The sequence below is a fragment of the Lithobates pipiens genome, unplaced genomic scaffold, assembly GCF_037356315.1.
Source record: "Lithobates pipiens isolate NorthernLeopardFrog02 unplaced genomic scaffold, aLitPip1_a1.2 Scaffold_27, whole genome shotgun sequence".
NCBI lineage: Eukaryota > Metazoa > Chordata > Amphibia > Anura > Ranidae > Lithobates > Lithobates pipiens.
In genome coordinates this window covers 188,279,376-188,299,709 of record NW_027507788.1, presented here as the reverse complement: position 1 = coordinate 188,299,709, position 20,334 = coordinate 188,279,376, and the positions used below count along the sequence as shown (strand labels likewise).

General features: G+C 43.9%; 1 protein-coding gene across 1 annotated transcript in view; it reads right to left on the bottom strand.

Moving 5' to 3' along the window:
• Positions 1-20,334, bottom strand: part of CLMP (CXADR like cell adhesion molecule) — a 187,608-nt gene that overhangs the window by 20,998 nt on the left and 146,276 nt on the right. Inside the window, exons 3-6 of the mRNA XM_077458028.1 lie at positions 7,822-8,017; positions 4,258-4,425; positions 4,014-4,130; positions 270-411 (exon numbers count right to left, since the gene is read on the bottom strand). Coding sequence (XP_077314154.1) covers positions 270-411; positions 4,014-4,130; positions 4,258-4,425; positions 7,822-8,017 — 623 coding nt within the window. The remainder of the gene's footprint in view (positions 1-269; positions 412-4,013; positions 4,131-4,257; positions 4,426-7,821; positions 8,018-20,334) is intronic.

Here is a 20,334-nt window from a genome sequence, read left to right as displayed (position 1 = left end):
CAAAATGTTTGTGGACCTGAACTCAGAAAGTGAAAATTCGCCCTCTTATACAGAAAATCTAAAAATGTTAATTGTACTTAAAGCATAACTAAAAGGAAAAGTTTTTTTTTTAAGTTTTGGAGTGGAGAGCAATTATCCCCTGGGAGTTTTTATTGTCCCCAAAAAAGTAATAGAGGGAAAATCTTAAAAAATGCCTTGAGTTCTACTATAAGGGGTGCTGTGTTTACCAAGTGATTTTGTTGAGGGTATTTAGCATTGAGTCAGTTTACCTAATTTCATTGAGGAATTCATCTTCTTCCCTTTTCTTGAGCTCTTTTTTTCGTAAAACCAACCAGCAGATGAAAAACAAGACAAGCACACCACCCACAGTTCCACAGACTGTTCCGGCAAGAAAAGCCACATTAGTAGGAGCTGTAAAGCAAATAAAAAGAAAAACATGCATGTTTTAATTCTTTTTTTTTAAGAGCTTCACACTACTAGTTTCTAGATAATAGCAAAGTACTACTCATCTTCTCATGTTTTCATGCATGATAATGTCATCAGATTAGCAATGTAGCTAACTACTTTGAGGTTCCATATTTATTTAAACTTGAAGGCAGGTTGCATAGTGTGGTTAGCCAACTTTGCTGCACAGGTTAGGGGGAAGGGGTTAATGAATTTGCAACTTTTCATGGTGAGGTTCTTAGGCTTTCTGGGGTCCGGCCTCTCTTCTTGTGTCATATGAAAGGGAAGAGGCTGAGTCCAGAGATAACAGGAACTATTGCAGAAGCTTGCTGGGACCTCTGGTCTGCCTCAGAAGTACTACCGTATTAATGGACATCTCTATCCGAGATTCTCCAACTATGGACTACTCCCATAAGGACTTTACCTGTACAGGTATGCTGTAGAGTTTGTTAGGGAAAGGACGTTTTACCATGTTATGTGTGCCTAATTGCAGCAAGACTTCTAAGACCCCTCAAGACTTCTACATGCGGTTCTTCTGCCCAAAGAGATCTGGCATCCAGCCTCCAGTAGCAGACAACATGGCCCCAACAAGGAGGCAAACAGCAGGGGCCAGTGGGTCTGCAAAAACCCTGAACAGGGAGGTACACTGTGCAGATATGCTGGCTCTACTTAGTTACTCCAGGTGCATTATCCTGCCTACAGGTGTCAAACACAAGGCCCGTGAGCCAAATCTGGCCCACCAGTCCATTTCATGTGTCCCTTGCACCCAGGGATTTTTTCAGCCGCTCTGCCACCTCTGGTTCTCTGAAACTGCAGGCTATGCATAGCGAATCCCTGAACTCTGCACTCTGCGCAAAGTGCACCCCTGAACTCTGCACTCTGTGCAAAGTGCACCCCTGAACTCATAACGCACTCTTGGTATTTTTTCCCCCATTAAGATCTTCCCACTGTGCAACTAGCTGGAGGGAAGTTCAAAATTAATCTTAGAAAGTATTATTATACTGAAAGGGTAGTTGATGCTTGGAATAAACTACCAGCAGAGGTAAGTGAGACAGTCAACAGTAAATGGCTTTAAACATGGATATATAGATCTATAGTCAGACAAAAAGTTAATGAAAAAAAACCCTGCCAAAACAATAAAAAAGCAAAAAAAACAGACTCAATGGACTACTCTGTCTTTTTCTGCTGACACTTTAGAATAACACGGCAAGACGTTTTTAAGCTGTAAAAAAAAACACCTGACGCCCCTAGGAGCAGCTGTAAAAACGTCCTGTGTGCATGAGGCCTAATGCTGATGCAGCCCACGATGAAAATTAGCTTGACACCCCTGATCTAATCTATCACTCCAAAACTCTTCAGACTGGATGCATCCCCGAGCTCCACAGACTCCTGAGCCTCTGGGGGACAGCTCACACTAACAAGCCATGAGCTTTGAGAGATGTTTGCCTCCTTACAGTTGGATGTGGACTCCCTGGTCCTCAGAATTGAAAGTATGCTTTAGTGGAAATTCACTGAAGTGAAAAAGCAATTTGCCCAGGTAGAATTATAATGGCAGCTCTGAAGCAAGGGCACTGAAGATAGGCGACAGTAAAAACTGCAGGAGGTGGAATAATGCCCTCATTCGCGCAGTGCCTGAAGAAACTTTTACTGCCTTGGGAGCCATCTCTAATGCCGCAAACTCAAGTCCGCCGGACAATCCGCCCGTGTGTAGCCTCCGGCGAACTTTTTTTACCCAAAAGTTCGGCGGACTAAGAAAGTATTTTTGCACTCCAATATGTCCGCCGGACTCGCTTTTCGGTGGACAGTACGGCCGTGTGTGTGCTAGTCCGCCGTACTTTTTAAATGAGCGGACTTTTCCCGAGCGGAGAAAAGTCAGCTCATTTTGAGCGAGTCTCCAGGTAGCCGAGGCCAGCGAAGGAGGCGTCGCTGGCCCCGTCACCTGGTATGGACTTAAAGGGGAACCCCTACGCCGAAAAATCGGCGTGGGGGTCCCCCCTAGGTCCACATCAGACCCTTATCTGAGCACGCTACCCGGCCGGCCAGGAAAGGGGGACGAGCTAGTGCCCTCCGTGCCGTACCAGGCCGCGTGCCCTCAACATGGGGGGTGCCTTGGGGAAGGGGGGCCACGCGGCCCCCCCACCCTAAAGCATCTTGTCCCCATGTTGATGAGGACAAGGGCCTCTTCCCGACAACCCTGGCCGTTGGTTGTCGGGGTCTGCGGGTGGGGAGCTTATCGGAATCCGGGAGCCCCCTTTAATAAGGGGGCCCCCGGATGCCGGCCCCCCCCCACCCTATGTGAATGAGTATGGGGTACAATGTACCCCTACCCATTCACCTGTAAAAAAGAAGTAAAAAAAACACAACACACAAGGGTTAAAATAGTTTATTGCACAGCTCCGGGGGTCTTCTGTCCGTCTTCGGGGGTCTTCTCGCCGGACTCCTCCGCTATCTTCTGCTAGCTCTTTTACTAGCGGAGGAGCCCGGCTTTCTTCTTCGCCGCCGCCCTCTTCTTCCGACTTTGGGGGTCTTGTCCCCCTCTTTGGTTCTTCTTGCCGGGCCACCGCGCCTTCTTCTAGCTCTTTTACAGGCGGTGGCCCGGTCTTCTGTCGCCGCCTTCTGTTCTTCTATTCTTCTCTTCAAATGTTGCCTCGTCGCTGCCTCCGCTCACAATGGCAGGGAGATGGCGCGCGGCGACTTATATAGGGACATCACCGGACGATGTCCCCGCCCATTATGATGTCACAGTCCCAGCATCCTCTGGTACAGGGATGCATGCAGGGCGCCGGACTCATAGCTTTCTATTCGTAGCGTAGAGTGATAACTAGTGATAATCGCTATGGAAGGGGGAGGGCTGGCAACAGTTTGGCACTTCGGGCCCAATTTGAACATTTTCACTTGGGGTGTATTCACCTTTGTTGTCAGAGGTTTAGACATTAATGTGTTTTAAGTTATTTTGAGGGGACAGCAAATTTACACTGTTATACAAGCTGTACACTCACTACTTTACATTGTGACAAAGTGTCATTTCTTCAGTGTTGTCACATGAAAAGATAGAATAAAATATTTACAAAAATGTGAGGGGTGTACTCACTTTTGCGAGATACTGTATATATATATATATATATATATATATATATATTCAGTTTGTTTGGTTGTGATTAGCTGTGATCGGCCCCAGCTGATCACATGGCACAGATGGGCTGTGATTGGCCCAGTCTGTACCATGTGATCACTGTGACCAATCACAGCTAGCAACACAATTGTACACAATGGATGGCTTGAAAGGAAGCTATCCATCGTTTACAACTGTCATGTGACCTGCTGTGATTGGTTACAGCGGTCACATAGTACCAGCAGCAGACCGATACAGTGATCAATCATTGGCTGTGTCCGCTAGACACAGCCGGCAACACATTGTGGCAAAGTGCGACCGGGACGATGTCCACCCGGATTGACAAGAGTCCCTCCCAGCTGTCATTTTGCAATAGGTTGGGTGGGAAATGGTTAAAAATGATGCATCCCCCATGTGGAACATAACCCTTTCAATACCTGTTATTATTGTGACTTACATTTTACTGTCAAATTTATATTGCATATCCTTTTTCCGACTTCATTGCTGACAACACAACGGTAAGAGCCATTGTCTGCTGCACTCACATTTTTCAGCACTAGTCGCTGGGCTGTGTCTAAAAGAAAATATAGAAAAATATTGTAAATTGGGAATGCCTTTAGAAAAGCACACAACTTTGCAGAGTGCGTGACATTTAGTTTGTGCATTAATCATGATAAGAATATATGAGTGGAGTGTCTTACCCAAGTGGGCAGTACTTGGTAAGGCCACTGCGATATCACCCATTTGCTTTATCCGCTCCCACCGATAGGACATGGGTTGTGACCCAGCTAATGAATTGCAACGCAAAGTGATATTTCTTCCTACTGTTTGTTCTCCTTCAATCCAACAGTCAGGTTCAGAAGGCTTCACTGTAAAAGGAATAGAAATACCTACAAGTCAAAGAAACTTCAGATATTCTGTTTTCTGCAGTGTTGTCTATAGAAAGGTATGCATTGTTGTATAGAGGTTTATTACGGCTAGGACTGACATAAGTGTATACCATCCCATTAAGACTAAATGTATACCATCCCATTAAAAATAATAATTATACAACCTCATAGTTTTTCAACATCCATTTTGAATACATACCAGTTGCTGAGACCTGTGCCAGTCTACAGTGAGACAAAAAGTATTTGGTCCTCTGCGGATTTTGTACAATTGCCCACTGACAAAGAAATGATCAGTCTATAATTTTAATGGTAGGTTTATTTTAACAGTGAGAGACAGAACAACAAAAATATACAGAAAAACGCATTTCAAAAAAAGTTATAAATTGATTTGCATTTTAATGAGTGAAATTAGTATTTGATCCCCTATCAATCAGCAAGATGTCTGGCTCCCAGGTGTCTTCTATACATGTAACGAGCTGAGATTAGTAGCACTCTCTTGAGGCCGGGTTCACACCGCTGCGATGCGGGAACGCCGCGAATCCGCTGCGTTTTCCCGCATCGCACACGTCCCGCCGGCAGTTCACACTGCTCTATGCGGACGGCTGGGAGTGTCAATGTTATGTTAATGACACCCCCAGATCCGTCCGCATATCGCAGTGCGATCTGCCGACTCGCACAGGAATCGGATCGCATGGTGTGAACCCCCATGCGATCCGATTCTGTTGCGGACCAAAAAAAGGGTCCCGTGCGAGTTTGCTGCGGGAGCGCTGCGAATTCAGCCATACTATCTGTATGGCTGAACTCGCATCGCTACGGAGATCGGATGTGATTTGCGGTGCGAATCACATCCGGATCTCCCCCCGCAGCAGTGTGAACCCAGCCTAAAGGAAGTGCTCCTAATCTCAGTTTGTTACCTGTATAAAAGACACATGTCCACAGAAGCAATCAATCAGATTCTAATCTCTCCACCATGGCCAAGACCAAAGAGCTGTCCAAGGATGTCGGGGGCAAGATTGTAGACCTACATAAGGCTGGAATGAGCTATAAGACCATCACCAAGCAGCTTAGTGAGAGGGAGACAACAGTTGGTGTGATTATTCGCAAATGGAAGAGACACAAAATAACTGTCAATCTCCCTCGGTTTGGGGCTCCATGCAAGATCTTACCTCGTGGCGTTTCAGTGATCATGAGAATGGTGAGGAATCAGCCCAGAACTACACTGGAGAATCTTTTCAATGATCTCAAGGCAGCTGGGGCCATAGTCACCAAGAAAACAATTGGTAACACACTACACCGTGAAGGACTGAAATCCTGCAGCACCGCAAGGTCCCCCTGCTAAAGAAAGCACATGTACAGGTCCATTTGAAGTTTGCTAATGAACATCTGAATGATTCACAGCAGGACTGGGTGAAAGTGTTGTGGTCAGATGAGACCAAAATCAAGTAATTTGGCATCAACTCAACTTGCCGTGTTTGGAGGAGGAGGAATGCTGCCTATGACCCCAAGAACACCATGGAAGTGGAAACATTATGCTCTGGGGGTGTTTTTCTGCTATGGGACAGGACACCTTCACCACATCAAAGGGGCAAAGGACGGGGCCATGTACCATCAAATCTTGGGTGAGAACCTCCTTCCCTCAGCCAGGGCATTGGAAATGGGCCGTGGATGGGTATTCCAGCATGACAATAACCCAAAGCACATGGCCAAGGAAACAAAGGAGTGGCTCAAGAAGAAGCATTGACTTGGAGAGGAGTGGTACAAAATCCCTCCTGAGATGTGTGCAAACCTGGTGGCCAACTACAAGAAAGGTCTGACCTCTGTGATTGCCAACAAGGGTTTTGCCACCAAGTACTAAGTCATGTTTTGCGAAGAGGTCAAATACTTATTTTACTCATTAAAATGCAAATCAATTTATAACTTTTTTTAAATGCATTTTTCTGCCCTACTGACACCGTCCTCTGCCCTACTGACACCGTCCTCTGCCCTACTGACACTGTCCACTGCCCTACTGACACCATCCTCTGTCCTACTGACACCGTCCTCTGTCCTACTGACACCGTTCTCTGTCCTACTGACACCGTCCTCTGCCTCCACTGCCCTACTGACATCTTTAACTGCCCTACTCACACCGTCTTCTGTTCTACTGACACCGTCCTCTGTCAAGTGGAACTTTAGTCAAAAAATTTAAGTGTTACTAAACCCAGGACCTGGCTTTCACTATATCTGTTCTCCCACAGTACACAGAACATAGAAATGCAATAGTTTTTAGTAAATATAAACTGCTAAATACCTTTTGTCATCTGCAGTATATAGCATTCTTGTGCCTTCTATCATTGTCCAGATAAAGCTTGCAGTAGGAGTTTTCCTTCTGCTCTGATTGTTCTACGAGGCTGCCCTGTGCTGATCACATGCACTCTCACAAGAAAAATAATAACTCTCTAGCAATACACACCAAACTGAGCTTGTGCAGCAACCCCTAGCCTCTGTTCTATCAGGAGATGGTTTGGGGACTGTGAAAGAAGGGGAGGGACATAGAAAACAGGATCAAACAGCCTTTTTACACAATGCAGAGGTTCCACAGTGAGTATAACAAGCATGCTTTACTGCATATACAGACTGATTTTACTATTGTGGGTTTAGTAACACTTCTAGATCACTTTAAGCTGGCCCCTTTTACAGGTATAGTTATGTAAAACATTAAAAATAAGTGCCTATACTATTCAAAATCCAGTAATACACCACCTCACCCTGCTCTGCACATGCCCAGTTTATCTCTGTTTTTGGGCACTGTGATGAATTTGTAGAGGCCGATCTGCTAATAGCCTAAAGATTTACTGCTGCTCAGGGACTTTGGACTGCAGCAAAATGGCAGCATCCAGCAAGAAAAAACAATAACAGTGTTGGAGGCAATTTACAACACACTAGTTTTGGTATCATAATTATTGGATGGTATGTTTCTTGCTAAAGAACATTATTTTTATCAAGTTGACAATGGTAACGTTCCACTTTAAACATCTAGTTACTCTACTGCCTAAGTTAGGCAATGAAGTCAGCCAGTCTGCCTAAAACCCGCACACAGATTTTTCAGAGTGTGACAGAACCCACTGTCACTGTGTGTTTTGGATGGGCATGATGGGAATTGTAGTTCCTGAACAACTGGAGGAATAGCTTGAAGACCCCTGCTATAGTGTATAATGGGAAAAAAGGGCCCTGTGTTGCTAAAGTGTTTGGGTTTGGCTTGAAGAAAAGGTGGCAACCCTAATAATAAACCAGTGGAAAAGAGCTAGTGGTAAGTGAAAATTGATGGAACAGATGAACAGACGTTGTAATTAATGGACACATTTGAGCTATCGGTTCCATTTCACAAATGCTCACCTAGAATCCTCAGTCTGATATAGCTCCATTCATATTGGCCAGCGTTTTTCACTTTGCAGGTGTACAGGCCAGCATCACTAGGCTCCAGAGATCTGATGAATATGGCAGCATCTCCAGCTAAGAAGTTGGAGCTAAAACTATAACGGCCCTTCAGGTCTTCATTTTCATAGACTTGTCCTCCACTGTAACTGAGGATCTGTGAAGTACATAACACTTGTTATATTCTCTTTTCTGCGTTTGCCATTTTCTGCAGACACTTATTGATGTCTTATATAACCCAAGTGTGTGAACCACTAAGTTCAAGTCTTGTTATGTGTTCTAATTATAGGAAGCAGATACTTCTATTATCATAAGTCATAGAAGGTACAGTATTTATAGCTCTTGTCACAACATAATATAATAATAGAACAACACTTTTTTTGAGAAGATAACATATTGATGATGTCTCCATTTCTCTAAGCCCTTGTACACACGGTCGGACATTCCGACAGAAAATGTCCGATCGGACCGTGTTGTCGGATAATCCGACCATGTGTGGGCTCCATCGGACTGTTTCCGTCGGAATATCCGACTGACAACGTTTTAGAGCTGGGCTATAAAATTTTATGACAACATGATCCGATCAGACTTTGTCCGATCATTTTTAGAGAATTCCGATCAGACAAAGTGCCATGCATGCTCAGATCAAATTACAAGACCAAAGCTATTGGCTACTAGCCTGAACGTAGTCCCGTCGTAACGAAATAACGTCATCACGTTACGAACGATCAGATTTTCCAACAACTTTGTCCGACCGTGTGTATGCAACACCAGTTTCGGACAAAATCCGTTGGACAAAATCAGACGGATTTTGTTGTCGGAATGTCCGACCGTGTGTACAAGGGCTTACAGGTCATTTACAGTTGTGCTCATAAGTTTACATACCCTGGCAGAATTTATGATTTCTTGGCCATTTTTCAGAGAATATGAATGATAACACAAAAACTTTTCTTTCACTCATGGTTAGTGTTTGGCTAAAGCCATTTATTATCAATCAACTGTGTTTAATTTTTTTAAATTATAATCACAGCAGAAACTACCCAAATGACCCTGATCAAAAGTTTACATACCCCAGTTCTTAATACCGTGTATTGCTCCCTTTAACATCAATTACAGCTTGAAGTATTTTGTGGAATTTGTGGATGAGGCTCTTTATCTTCTCAGATGGTAAAGCTGCTCATTCTTCTTGGCAAAAGCCTCCAGTTCCTGTAAATTCTTGGGCTGTCTTGCATGAACGGCACGTTTAAGACTGAGATGGCCACTCCAGAACCTTCACTTTATTCTGCTGTAGTCAATGACAGGTGGACTTGGCCTTGGGTTTTGGATCATTGTAATATAGGAATGTCCAAGTACGTCCCATATGCAGCTTCCTGGCTGATGAATGCAAATGTTCCTCCAGTATTTTTTGATAACATACTGCATTCATCTTGCCATCAATTTTGAAAAAATTTCCTGTGCCTTTGTAGCTCACATATCCCCAAAACATCAGCGATCCACCACTGTGTTTCACAGTAGGAATGGTGTATCATAGGCCTTGTTGCCTCTTCTCCAAATGTAGCATTTATGGTTGAGGCCAAAAAGCTATAATTTTGGTCTCATTACTCTAAATTACTTTGTTTCAGAAGGTTTGAGGCTTGTCTCTGTGCTGTTTGGCGTATTGTAAGTGGGATACTTTGTGACATTTGCATAGTAATGGCTTTCTTTTGGCGACTCGATCATGCAGCCCATCTTTCTTTAAGTGCCTCCCTTTTGTGCATCTTGAAACAGCCACACCACATGTTTTCAGAGAGTCCTGTATTTCACCTGAAGTTATATGTGGGTTTTTATTTGCATTCCAAACAATTTTCCTGGCAGTTGTGGCTGAAATTTTAGTTGGTCTACCTGACCGTGTTTTTGGTTTCAACAGAACCCCTCATTTTCAACTTCTTGATTAGAGTTTGAACACTGCTGATTGGCATTCTCAATTCCTTGGATATCTTTTAATATCCCTTCCCTGTTTTATACAGTTCAACTACCTTTTCCCACAGACCCTTTTACATTTCTTTGCTTTCCCCATGGTTCGGAATCCAGAAACGTCAGTGCAGCACTGGATGAAAGATGCAAGGGTCTGTCAGGAGTCCAGAAACTCATTGACCTTTTATACACACACACTAATTACAAGCAAACAGATCACAGGTGAGGATGGTTACCTTAAATAGCCATTCAAACCCCTTTGTGTCAATTTGTGTGCATGTTATCAGGCCAAAATCAGCAGGGTATTTAAACTTTTGATCAGAGTCATTTGGCTAGTTTCTGTTGTGATTATGATTTAAAAAGAGTAAACACAGTTGACTGATAATAAATGGCTTCAGCCAAACACTAACCATGAGCGAAAGAAAAGTTTTTGTGTTATCATTCATATTCTCTGGAAAATGGCCAAATTCTGGCAGGATATGTAAACTTATGAGCACAACTGTATACAGTGCCTTGCGAAAGTATTCGGCCCCCTTGAACTTTTCAACCTTTTGCCACATTTCAGGCTTCAAACATAAAGATATAAAATTTTAATTTTTTGTGAAGAATCACCAACAAGTGGGACACAATTGTGAAGTGGAACGAAATCTATTGGATATTTGAAACTTATTTAGCAAATAAAAAACTGAAAAGTGGTGCGTGCAAAATTATTCGGTCCCCTTGCGTTAATACTTTGTAGAGCCACCTTTTGCTGCGATTACAGCTGCAAGTCGCTTGGGGTATGTTTCTATCAGTTTTGCACATCGAGAGACTGAAATTCTTGCCCATTCTTCCTTGCAAAACAGCTCGAGCTCAGTGAGGTTGGATGGAGAGCGTTTGTGAACAGCAGTTTTCAGCTCTTTCCACAGATTCTCGATTGGATTCAGGTCTGGACTTTGACTTGGCCATTCTAACACCTGGATAGGTAGAGGAGCTGGAGTTAATTTGTTCAGAGTTAGCTGGCAGAGCTTCAAGGGCTGAGTCTTTGTCCCCCCCCCCCCACCCCAGCTTTTAGAACTGCTGGAGGGTTCTAGCCCTGTTAGCTGCTTTTATTTTTGTTTCTTAACCACTTAAGGACCAGGCCTCTTTTTCAGACTTGGTGTTTTCATGTTTAAAACAGTTTTTTTTGCTAGAAAATTACTTAGAACCCCCAAACATTTTATATTGTTTTTTTTCTAACACCCTAGAGAATAAAATGGCGGTCATTGAAATACTTTTTTTTACACCGTATTTGCGCAGCGGTCTTACAAGCGCACTTTTTTTGGAAAAAATTCACTTTTTTGAATAAAAAAATAAGACAACAGTAAAATTAGCCCAATTTTTTTTTATATTGTGAAAGATAATGGTACGCCAAGTAAATTGATACCCAACATGTCACGCTTCAAAATTGCGCCCACTCGTGGAATGGCGTCAAACTTTTAGCCTCAAAAATCTCCATAAGCGACATTTAAAAAATTCTACAGGTTGCATTTTTTGCGTTACAGAGGAGGTCTAGGGCTAGAATTATTGCTCTCGCTCTACCGATCGCGGCGATACCTCACATGTGTGGTTTGACCACCGTTTTCATATGCGGGCGCCCGCTTCTGTGCGCAAGCTCGTCGTGACGGGGTGTTTTTAAAAAAATTTATTTATTTTTTCTTATTTATTTTAATTGATTTTATTTATTTTTAAACTGTTTTAAAAAAAAAAAAAAAAATGGATCACTTTTATTCCTATTACAAAGAATGTAAACATCCCTTGTAATAGAAAAAAGCATGACAGGTCCTCTTAAATATGAGATCTGGGGTCAAAAAGTCCTCAGATCTCATATTTGGGCTAAAATGCAAAAAAAAAAAAGAAAATCTGACATTTTAAAAAAAATATACCTTTAAGAGGTATGGGCGGAAGTGACGTTTTGACGTCGCTTCCGCCCTCCTATGGTATAGAGACGAGTGGGGGCCATCTTAGCCTCACTTGTCTCTATACCCAGCTAGGAAGAGGACCCGATCGCCTCCGCCGCTACCGACGGGCGGCGGGAGGGGGGGTGGCACCTCTCCCGCCGCCGATAGCGGTGATCTCGCAGCGAATCCGCCACAGAGACCACCGTTATCGTACAGCCGACCGCCGCCTGAAGAGATGGATATCTCGGTTGTGGCAGCAGCTGCTGCCGTTACCGAGATATCCCTCTTCAAAAATAGGACGTACATCGTCGTGCGGCGGTCGGCAAGTGGTTAAAGTGGAGGACCACTCTAAAAAAATAAAAAAAAAATACATTAATATTCTTAAAAATAAAATAAAAAAAAAACAATAAAAAAAAAAAACAAGAACATTTTTACTCACCAGAAACCCCTATTGCTAGGCAGTCCTAATCTGCCTCTTCCTATTCCGCGGCACTGTTTCTTCAATTCTTCCTCCTATGTGAGCAGCCCCGTTGTCTTCTGGGATATGTGTGTCCCAGGAAACAAAGCGCTGCGCATGCGCAGTAGGAAACAGGCAGTGAAGCCGTAAGGCTCCACTGCCTGTCTCCCTTAGTTAGGATGGCGGCACCAGCCGCCGATCCGATGGACAGATCGGCCTTGAGGCGGCTGACATCGCGGGCTTGCTGGACAGGTAAGTGTCCTTATTAAAAGTCAGCAGCTACAGTGTTTGTAGCTGCTGACTTCTTTTTTTTTTTTTAAACAGCCAGAATGCCCCTTTAATGGTGGGTTTTTGAAAGGGAATTTACTGTAGTTATCAGTTATCAATAAAGCGTAGGAAATTGTTTCTTCTACAGTAACTGCAGTATACCCCCCTTAAAAAGCCAGTGTTTCCCAAGGTTCTGAATATTGTGCACATTTTTACCATTTTGACCCTTCCCACTGTTTCAACATTTTAGGAACGATCTTTCAGAAACATACTCAAGATTATTTTACTTGTAATTTATGATTAGTTAAGAATTTCTGCTGAACAAAAATGTTTAACCAATTAATGCAGCTATGTATTCTCTAAAAAATTGTTTTCTGACCTGGCTGCATATTTTTCTTTTTTGGCAGCATAAACAATAATAGTATAGGTATTCCAAATGTGTACTGGTTCAATTGAAATTGACTGCCAAGCAAGAGTACCCTCTAACCCAGCCTTTCACAACATTTTGAACACAGAGGAACCCTTTAAAAAACATTATGGCCTTGACTGACCGATTGACTTACTGACCCGAACAAACTGCCGTGTGCCTTCACAGCAAGCAACTTGCTCTGGGGGCACCCAAGCAGGCACGCTATTGACCCGTGGTTCTGTGTGTCCATTCAGCCCGTCCCCTCTGTCTCCTGATGGGCTCACTGGCTGTGATTGACAGCAGCGGGAGCAAGTGGTTCCCACTGCAGCCAAAAGGCAATCAGTGGGGGTCCACTTTAGACGTTTCAACTATACATGAGAACAGGTAACTGACAATGCTGATCCAGCATATACTGTATTGCTTTTGCCAGAGCTTGATCAGTTTTCTCCTGAAGGGATTGTGTATTTTTTTGAGGCAGTGGTTTGCAATACATCCTTACTTGAAGATGCCCCTGGTGAAGAAACACTTTGTGATGATCCAGAAGCAGCAGAATGTGGAACTGGAGTGTGAACTCAGGAGGGAAAATCTACTCTTTCTTGCATTCTGGTCCTTATCATTTCATTTCATAAAGAATTGTTTTATTTATTTTTTATTTTTATTTGTTTTAGGGCACCTCTGGCATGCCAGGATGTGTTTTGTCATCCTTGTAGCATTTGGAAAACAATATTTCTGCTCACAATATTTGCAAATTGCAGCTTTGCTTTCAGCAGAAACTGCACTGTGGAAATGTTTCCAAACTCTAGATGTTGGCCTCACCATTTTACTGAGTATAGGAAAAGAAAAAACAATTTACTAAGCAGACTATAGGTGAACATTATGCTGTGATGGTGGAGAACATTGATAGGAATCATTTAAAGGTTATAAAGATAAACTAAATTGTCAAACAAATTTACCCTCTGAGCTGTCAATTAAGGTCTCAAAGGACAGAAACTATTATCTACTGTATCCCAACAATCACCCAACTGTAGGAGGTACAAGATGGAGCCCACAAGAAAAATAAACTGGGGCCTTTCCCCTGCAGTGCCCCTTAATGGCAGAAATGCATGTTTCTCTTGTCTGAGAACTGCATTGACAAGTACAGTGTTACTTGAATTGTATTCCAGGATTTGTTGTCTTCAGCTGGTAGAACCTGCAGTAATTTAAGACTTTACATAATGTCTCAGAAATCTTTAAGGTCTTCATGCCCTCTGGAATGCTCGCTCTGTCTGCAACAAACTCACCGCTGTTCATGACCTCTTTGTCACTAATTCCTTTAATCCACCGAAACCTGGCTCCACAAATCTGATACCCCTTCTCCTGCTTCCCTCTCCCAGGCTGGCCTTCACTGGACTCACTCCCCTAGGCCTACTGGACGCAAGGGAGGTGGAGTGGGACTCCTTCTATCCCCCCAATGCACCTTCCAGGTTATTCACTCCCCTCCCTCTCTTTCCCTCTCATCATTTGAAGCTCACTGTATACGTCTATTCTCTCCTACTTCCCTAAGAATTGCTGTGATCTTCCGCCCCCCTGGACCATTATCAACTTTCCTTGATAAGTTCTCTGCATGGTTACCCTACTTTCTGTCTTCAGAAATTCCCACAATCCTTCTCTGTGATTTCAACATCCCTGCTAATACAAACACTCCTGCAACTCTAAACTTCTTAATCTAACCTCTTCATTTGACCTGAAGCAATGGGTACAGGCTTCTACTCACTCTGATGGCAAATCCCTTGACCTTGTATTCTCCTACCTTTGCACTCCATGCAACTTCTCAAATAATCCTTTTCCTCTTTCCGACTATCACCTAATTAGTTTCTCCCTCTTCCTGTCTTTCAACACCTTTCCCTCCAATCGCCTAACCATCACCCGTAGAAACTTTCGCAACTTCAACGCTTGGACAAGCTCACTCACCTCACTACATGAAGAATCAGGCCTCGACCCCTATAACCCTGGCAAACAGATGACACTAGAATTCTCAAAAAACTTAGTCGTGCTCTTGAGCGTCTGTGGCACAAGACCAAGTCTCTCAAAGACTTCAACCAATACAAATCTGCACTCCAAAAATACTACTCTTTCCTCCACACTGCCAAGCAGACCTATTTTACAACTCTTATTAACACCTTCTTGTCCAGTCCCCGTAAACTTTTCTCTACCTTCAACTCTCTACTCCGTCCTCCACCGCCTCCACCCACTGACTCACTCACTGCCCAGGAGATTGTGAATCACTTCAAAAACAAGATTGATACAATCCATGATGAAATCTCCACTCTACAGGTATCTCCCCCAGTTAAGACCCCACTACAACAGGTACTCTCAACGCTCCCCTTATTCAAAACTGCTACTACAGACGAAGTTGCTAAACTCCTTTCTAACCCCCACCTAACCACCTGCCCCTTGGATCCTATTCCCTCTCAAACACTACGGTCACCATCTGACTCTATCCTACACTCTCTAACTCACATCTTCAATCTCTCCCTCACCTCTGGCATTTTCCCCAATGTTCTAAAACATGCACTGGTCACCCCCATACTTAGAGAGTCATCTTTGGACCCTACCAATCTTAACAACCTACACCCTATCTCCTTGCTCCCATTTTCCTCTAAACTCCTTGAACGCCTGGTTTACAACCAACTGAGTGACTACCTCATTAAAAACAACCTTCTTGATCCCCTTCAATCTGGATTTCGCCCTCAACACTCAACAGAAACTGCTCTTTTAAAACTCACAAATGACCTACTAACTGCAAAAAACAATGGACACTATTCTGTACTCCTACTTCTGGACCTTTCAGCTGCCTTTGACATGGTTGACCACCCTCTCCTCCTCAAAAAACTTTACTCCCTTGGTCCCCGTGACTGTGCTCTTCAGTGGCTCTCATCCTACCTATCCCAACGCACCTTCAGTGTCACTTACAATTCTACTTCCTCCACTCCTCTTCCCTTCTCTGTCGGAGTCCCCCAAGGTTCTGTTCTTGGACTTCTTTCATTTTCAATCTACACCTCTTCCCTGGGTCAGCTGATAGCCACTCACGGCTTTCAATATAATTTCTACGCTGACGACACACAAATCTATCTCTCCACCCCTCAACTCACTCCATCATTCTCCTCACCCATCACCAACGTACTAACAGACAACTTGTGCAAAACCGAACTTATATTTCTTCCCCCATGCGCCTCTTCCCCTGACTTCTCTGTCAAGCGTAATGGCACAACCATCCACCCATCCCCACATGTCAGGGTTCTAGGTGTTATCCTGGACTTGCCACCTCGAGCTCCGAAACATCTCTAAACTACGTCCCTTTCTAACCAATGAAACCACAAAGCTCCTGATTCACTCCCTGGTTATCTCTCGCCTTGACTACTGCAACTCCCTCCTCATTGGCTCACCTTTAAATAGACTATTCCCCCTTCAGTCCATCATGAATGCTGCTGCCAGACTCATACACCTTACAAACCGCACAGTGTCTGCTACCCCTCTCTGCCAATCCCTCCATTGGCTGCCACTTGCCCAACGAATTAAATTCAAAATATTTACACTTACTTACAAAGCCATCCACAACTCTGCCCCCAGCTACATCACTAGCCTAGTCTCAAAATACTAACCTAATCGCCCACTTCGTTCCTCCCAAGACCTCCTGCTCTCTAGCTCCCTCATCACCTCCTCCCATATTAGCCTCCAAGACTTCTCCCGAGCCTCGCCCATCCTCTGGAACTCACTACCCCAATCTGTCAGACTGTCTCCAACTTTATCCACTTTTAGGTGATCCCTGAAAACTTTCCTCTTCAGAGAAGCCTATCCTGCCTCCATCTAACAACTGCACTATTTTCTCCATTAGCTCATCCCCCACAGCTATTACCCTTTTGTATAACTTGACCCTCCCTCCTAGATTGTAAGCTCTATTGAGCAGGGCCCTCTGATTCCCCCTGTCTTGAATTGTATTGTATTTTAATGTCTACCCTAATGTTGTAAAGCGCTGCGTAAACTATCAGCGCTATATAAATCCTGTATAATAATAATAATGTTACATAGTTTAATTACCATGTAATAGATATATTATTTATCATTGTAAAAGAATATATTTATTCCACACTTCTTTTTTTTTTCTCCAATAAAAAAAAAACGGCTTTGAAAAAAAACGTGAAAGAAAACTTTGTTTCCCATTTTTTTCAGTTTTTTGTCCAGGCCTTCCCATCTCTACTCATTGCTCAAGGAACCCCTAGGTGAAAATCTAACATATCCTGCTAGGCTTTTTTATAGTTTTTACCTAGTGGAGCAAGTTATACTCACTTAAATTCTCTGTCCATGTCCCTCACTACAGCTATGTCAAAGTGCTGAGGACCACTGCATCCAGTGCTGCAATCCCACCTTAGACCACCACTGGTTCCCTGGCATCCCTTTCAGGAAGCTCCAGTCTTTTTTCTGGATCCTGAGAGAACCCGGTCAGTGGTCAGCCAATAGGAAGTGTCCACATTATGCAAGAGAAATATCGGACTGGCTGCGTCAAATCACTTCAGGTAAATAAATAGGGTATTTTTTTTTTAAGTTTGTTTTTCCTCTAATATTAGCAATTTGTTTTAAGAGGTCTTTAAACCCCAAAAATAGGAAAGTGGTGTCAGCAGAGGCACCCAGATGTGAAGGAGAAGCTGAGAGTTGCATTTGATATATTGAATTTATGCAGAATCTACTTTTCGGCTTGTCCTTCACATTCAGACACCCCTGCTGACACCACTTTCCTATTCTTGTGGCTCAAAGACCTCTTACTGTGAATACACCAGAATCCAAACAGAGCAGTGTGTAGTATCATCTGGATCTCTCCACCGAGCATCGTGTATATCTGCACAGAGACAGATACACTATATTGGCAAAAGTATGCCTTTACACGCACATCAATTTTAATGTCATATCGGTCGAGTGGAGGAACCTGACTGGCCTGACCTCAACCCAAAAGAACACTTTTGGGAAGAATTAGAGCGGAGACTGCGAGCCAGGCCTTCTTGTCCAACATCAGTCACTGACCTTACAAATACGCTTCTGGAAGAATGGTCAAACATTCCCAGAGACATACTCATAAACCTTGTGGACAGCCTTCCCTGAAGAGTAGAAGTTGTTATAGTTGCATAGGTTCAGCCAACTCAATATTGAACCCTACGGACTAAGACTGTGGTGCCATTAAAGTTCATGTGCGCTGTGAGGGGGTTAGCTCGGTAGCGGGTGTGTGTGACCCCCTGGATGGGTTCACAACACAAAGTCAGGCACAGCAGACAGCGGTGTAGGTGCAAAAAAACAAAAGATCCGGTTTATTTAGGCTACATGCAGTGATACATATAACAGCCAAACAAAATAAAACAAGAAAATAAATCCTGGTCAGCTTGACCTCTAACTACACACGTAGACTCCCTGTCTAACAACTGGGTGCAGCCTTGTGCTGTACCAGTCCCTGCCTTTGTTGTAAAGGTTTTGCCACACAGGCGTTAACTCACCGCACAGTACAGGTGACACACTCCCCAGTCTATACAACACAAAACTGGTTCCAGGATGGAGCATCTCCCTATGCATGCTGGGGTTTTTTGTAGAGGCCTTAATGAGCCCACTTACTTCAGCTGGGCTCATTAACTCTTCCCCTCTAATTGTAAAAGTCTGCATAAAGCCTGATTCTAGGACACACATATTTACCATCCTGGATACAACCAGGTGATTTTACCTGCCTGCTGCCACATACCCCCCCCCTCTTGTTTCAACCTTGGGGTTGTAACACCAGCAGTCAGACACGCATGTATCCGAGACAAAGCATCCACATTCCCCATTTTAACACCAGGGCGATGCTTAACTGTAAAGTTAAATTCCTGTAGGGCTAGGAACCACCTATTTACCCTTCTATTGGTCTCCTTGTTCTGAGCCATCCACTTTAAAGGAGCGTGATCAGTCACCAGGTCAAAGTGCCTACCTAGCAGATAGTACCGAAGGGAATCTAGAGCCCACTTCACTGCTAAACATTCCTTCTCAATCGTGGAGTAATTTACCTCATGGGACTTTAACTTCCTGCTGAGGTAAATGACTGGGTGCTCTTCCCCGTTCCAGACCTGGGATAACACTGCTCCTAACCCAACGTCTGATGCATCAGTTTGTACAACAAAGTCCTTAGAGAAGTCTGGTGAGTACAACACTGGCTGGCTACATAAGGCTGTTTTTAAGGACTGAAATGCTTCCTCTGGGGACCATTTAACCATAACCGACTCTTTCCCTTTTGTCAGGTTGGTGAGGGGCACAGCCTGAGAAGCAAAATGGGGAATGAATCGTCGATAATAGCCAGCGATTCCCAGAAAGGCTCGTACCTGTTTCTTGCTGTTGGGACGGGGCCAACTCTGTATGGCCTCGACTTTATTGACTTGGGGTTTTATCACCCCCCTCCCAATAGTGTACCCAAGATATTTGGCCTCCTCCTGTCCAATGGTACACTTCTTTGGATTGGCCGTAAACCCAGCTTCCCGGATAGAGTCTAGGACTGCTTGTACTTTTGGCAAATGTGAGACCCAGTCTGTGCTATGGATAATCACATCATCCAGGTAAGCTGCAGCATATTTCTGATGGGGCCTCAGAATCGTATCCATTTTCCGCTGGAATGTTGCGGGTGCATTCTGTAACCCAAACGGCATTCTCTTATATTGGAATGCCCCATCTGGGGTTACAAACGCAGTTTTCTCCTTGGCCGACTCGGCCAGGGGAATTTGCCAATACCCTTTGGTGAGATCAAGAGTTGTCATATATCGGGCTGTTCCCAGCCGGTCAATCAACTCATCTATACGTGGCATGGGGTAGGTGTCAAATTTTGTAACTTTATTTAATTGTCTAAAATCGTTACAAAACCGCCAGCTCCCATCAGGTTTGGGCACTAGTACGATAGGACTGGACCAGTCACTCTGGGACTCCTCTATCACACCCAATTCCAGCATCCTTTGAACCTCCCCACGTATTGCCTCCCGTCGGGCCTCTGGTATTCTATAAGGTTTTAGTTTTACCCTTTCTCCTGGCGGGGTGATAATGTCATGCTCTACGCCAGATGTTTGTCCCGGAAGCTCAGAGAAAATCTCTTTGTTACGAAGTACAAACTCTTTAACCTCCTGTTGTTGGGGTTTCGATAAGGTGTCTGCTATTCCAACCCCAGGAACTAAGCAATCAGGCTGTACTTGTGACAAAGTCTCTGCGACTAGGGATTCCCTATCCCTCCAGGCTTTCAGCAGATTGACGTGATAGATCTGCTCCGGCTTTCGCCTTCCTGGCTGTCTAACCCTGTAGTTCACCTCACTAATTTTTTCAATTACTTCATATGGACCTTGCCATTTGGCCAGAAATTTGCTTTCAACCGTAGGGACTAGTACCAAGACCCTATCCCCCGGGGAAAAAGTACGGGTCTTGGCCCCACGGTTGTACAC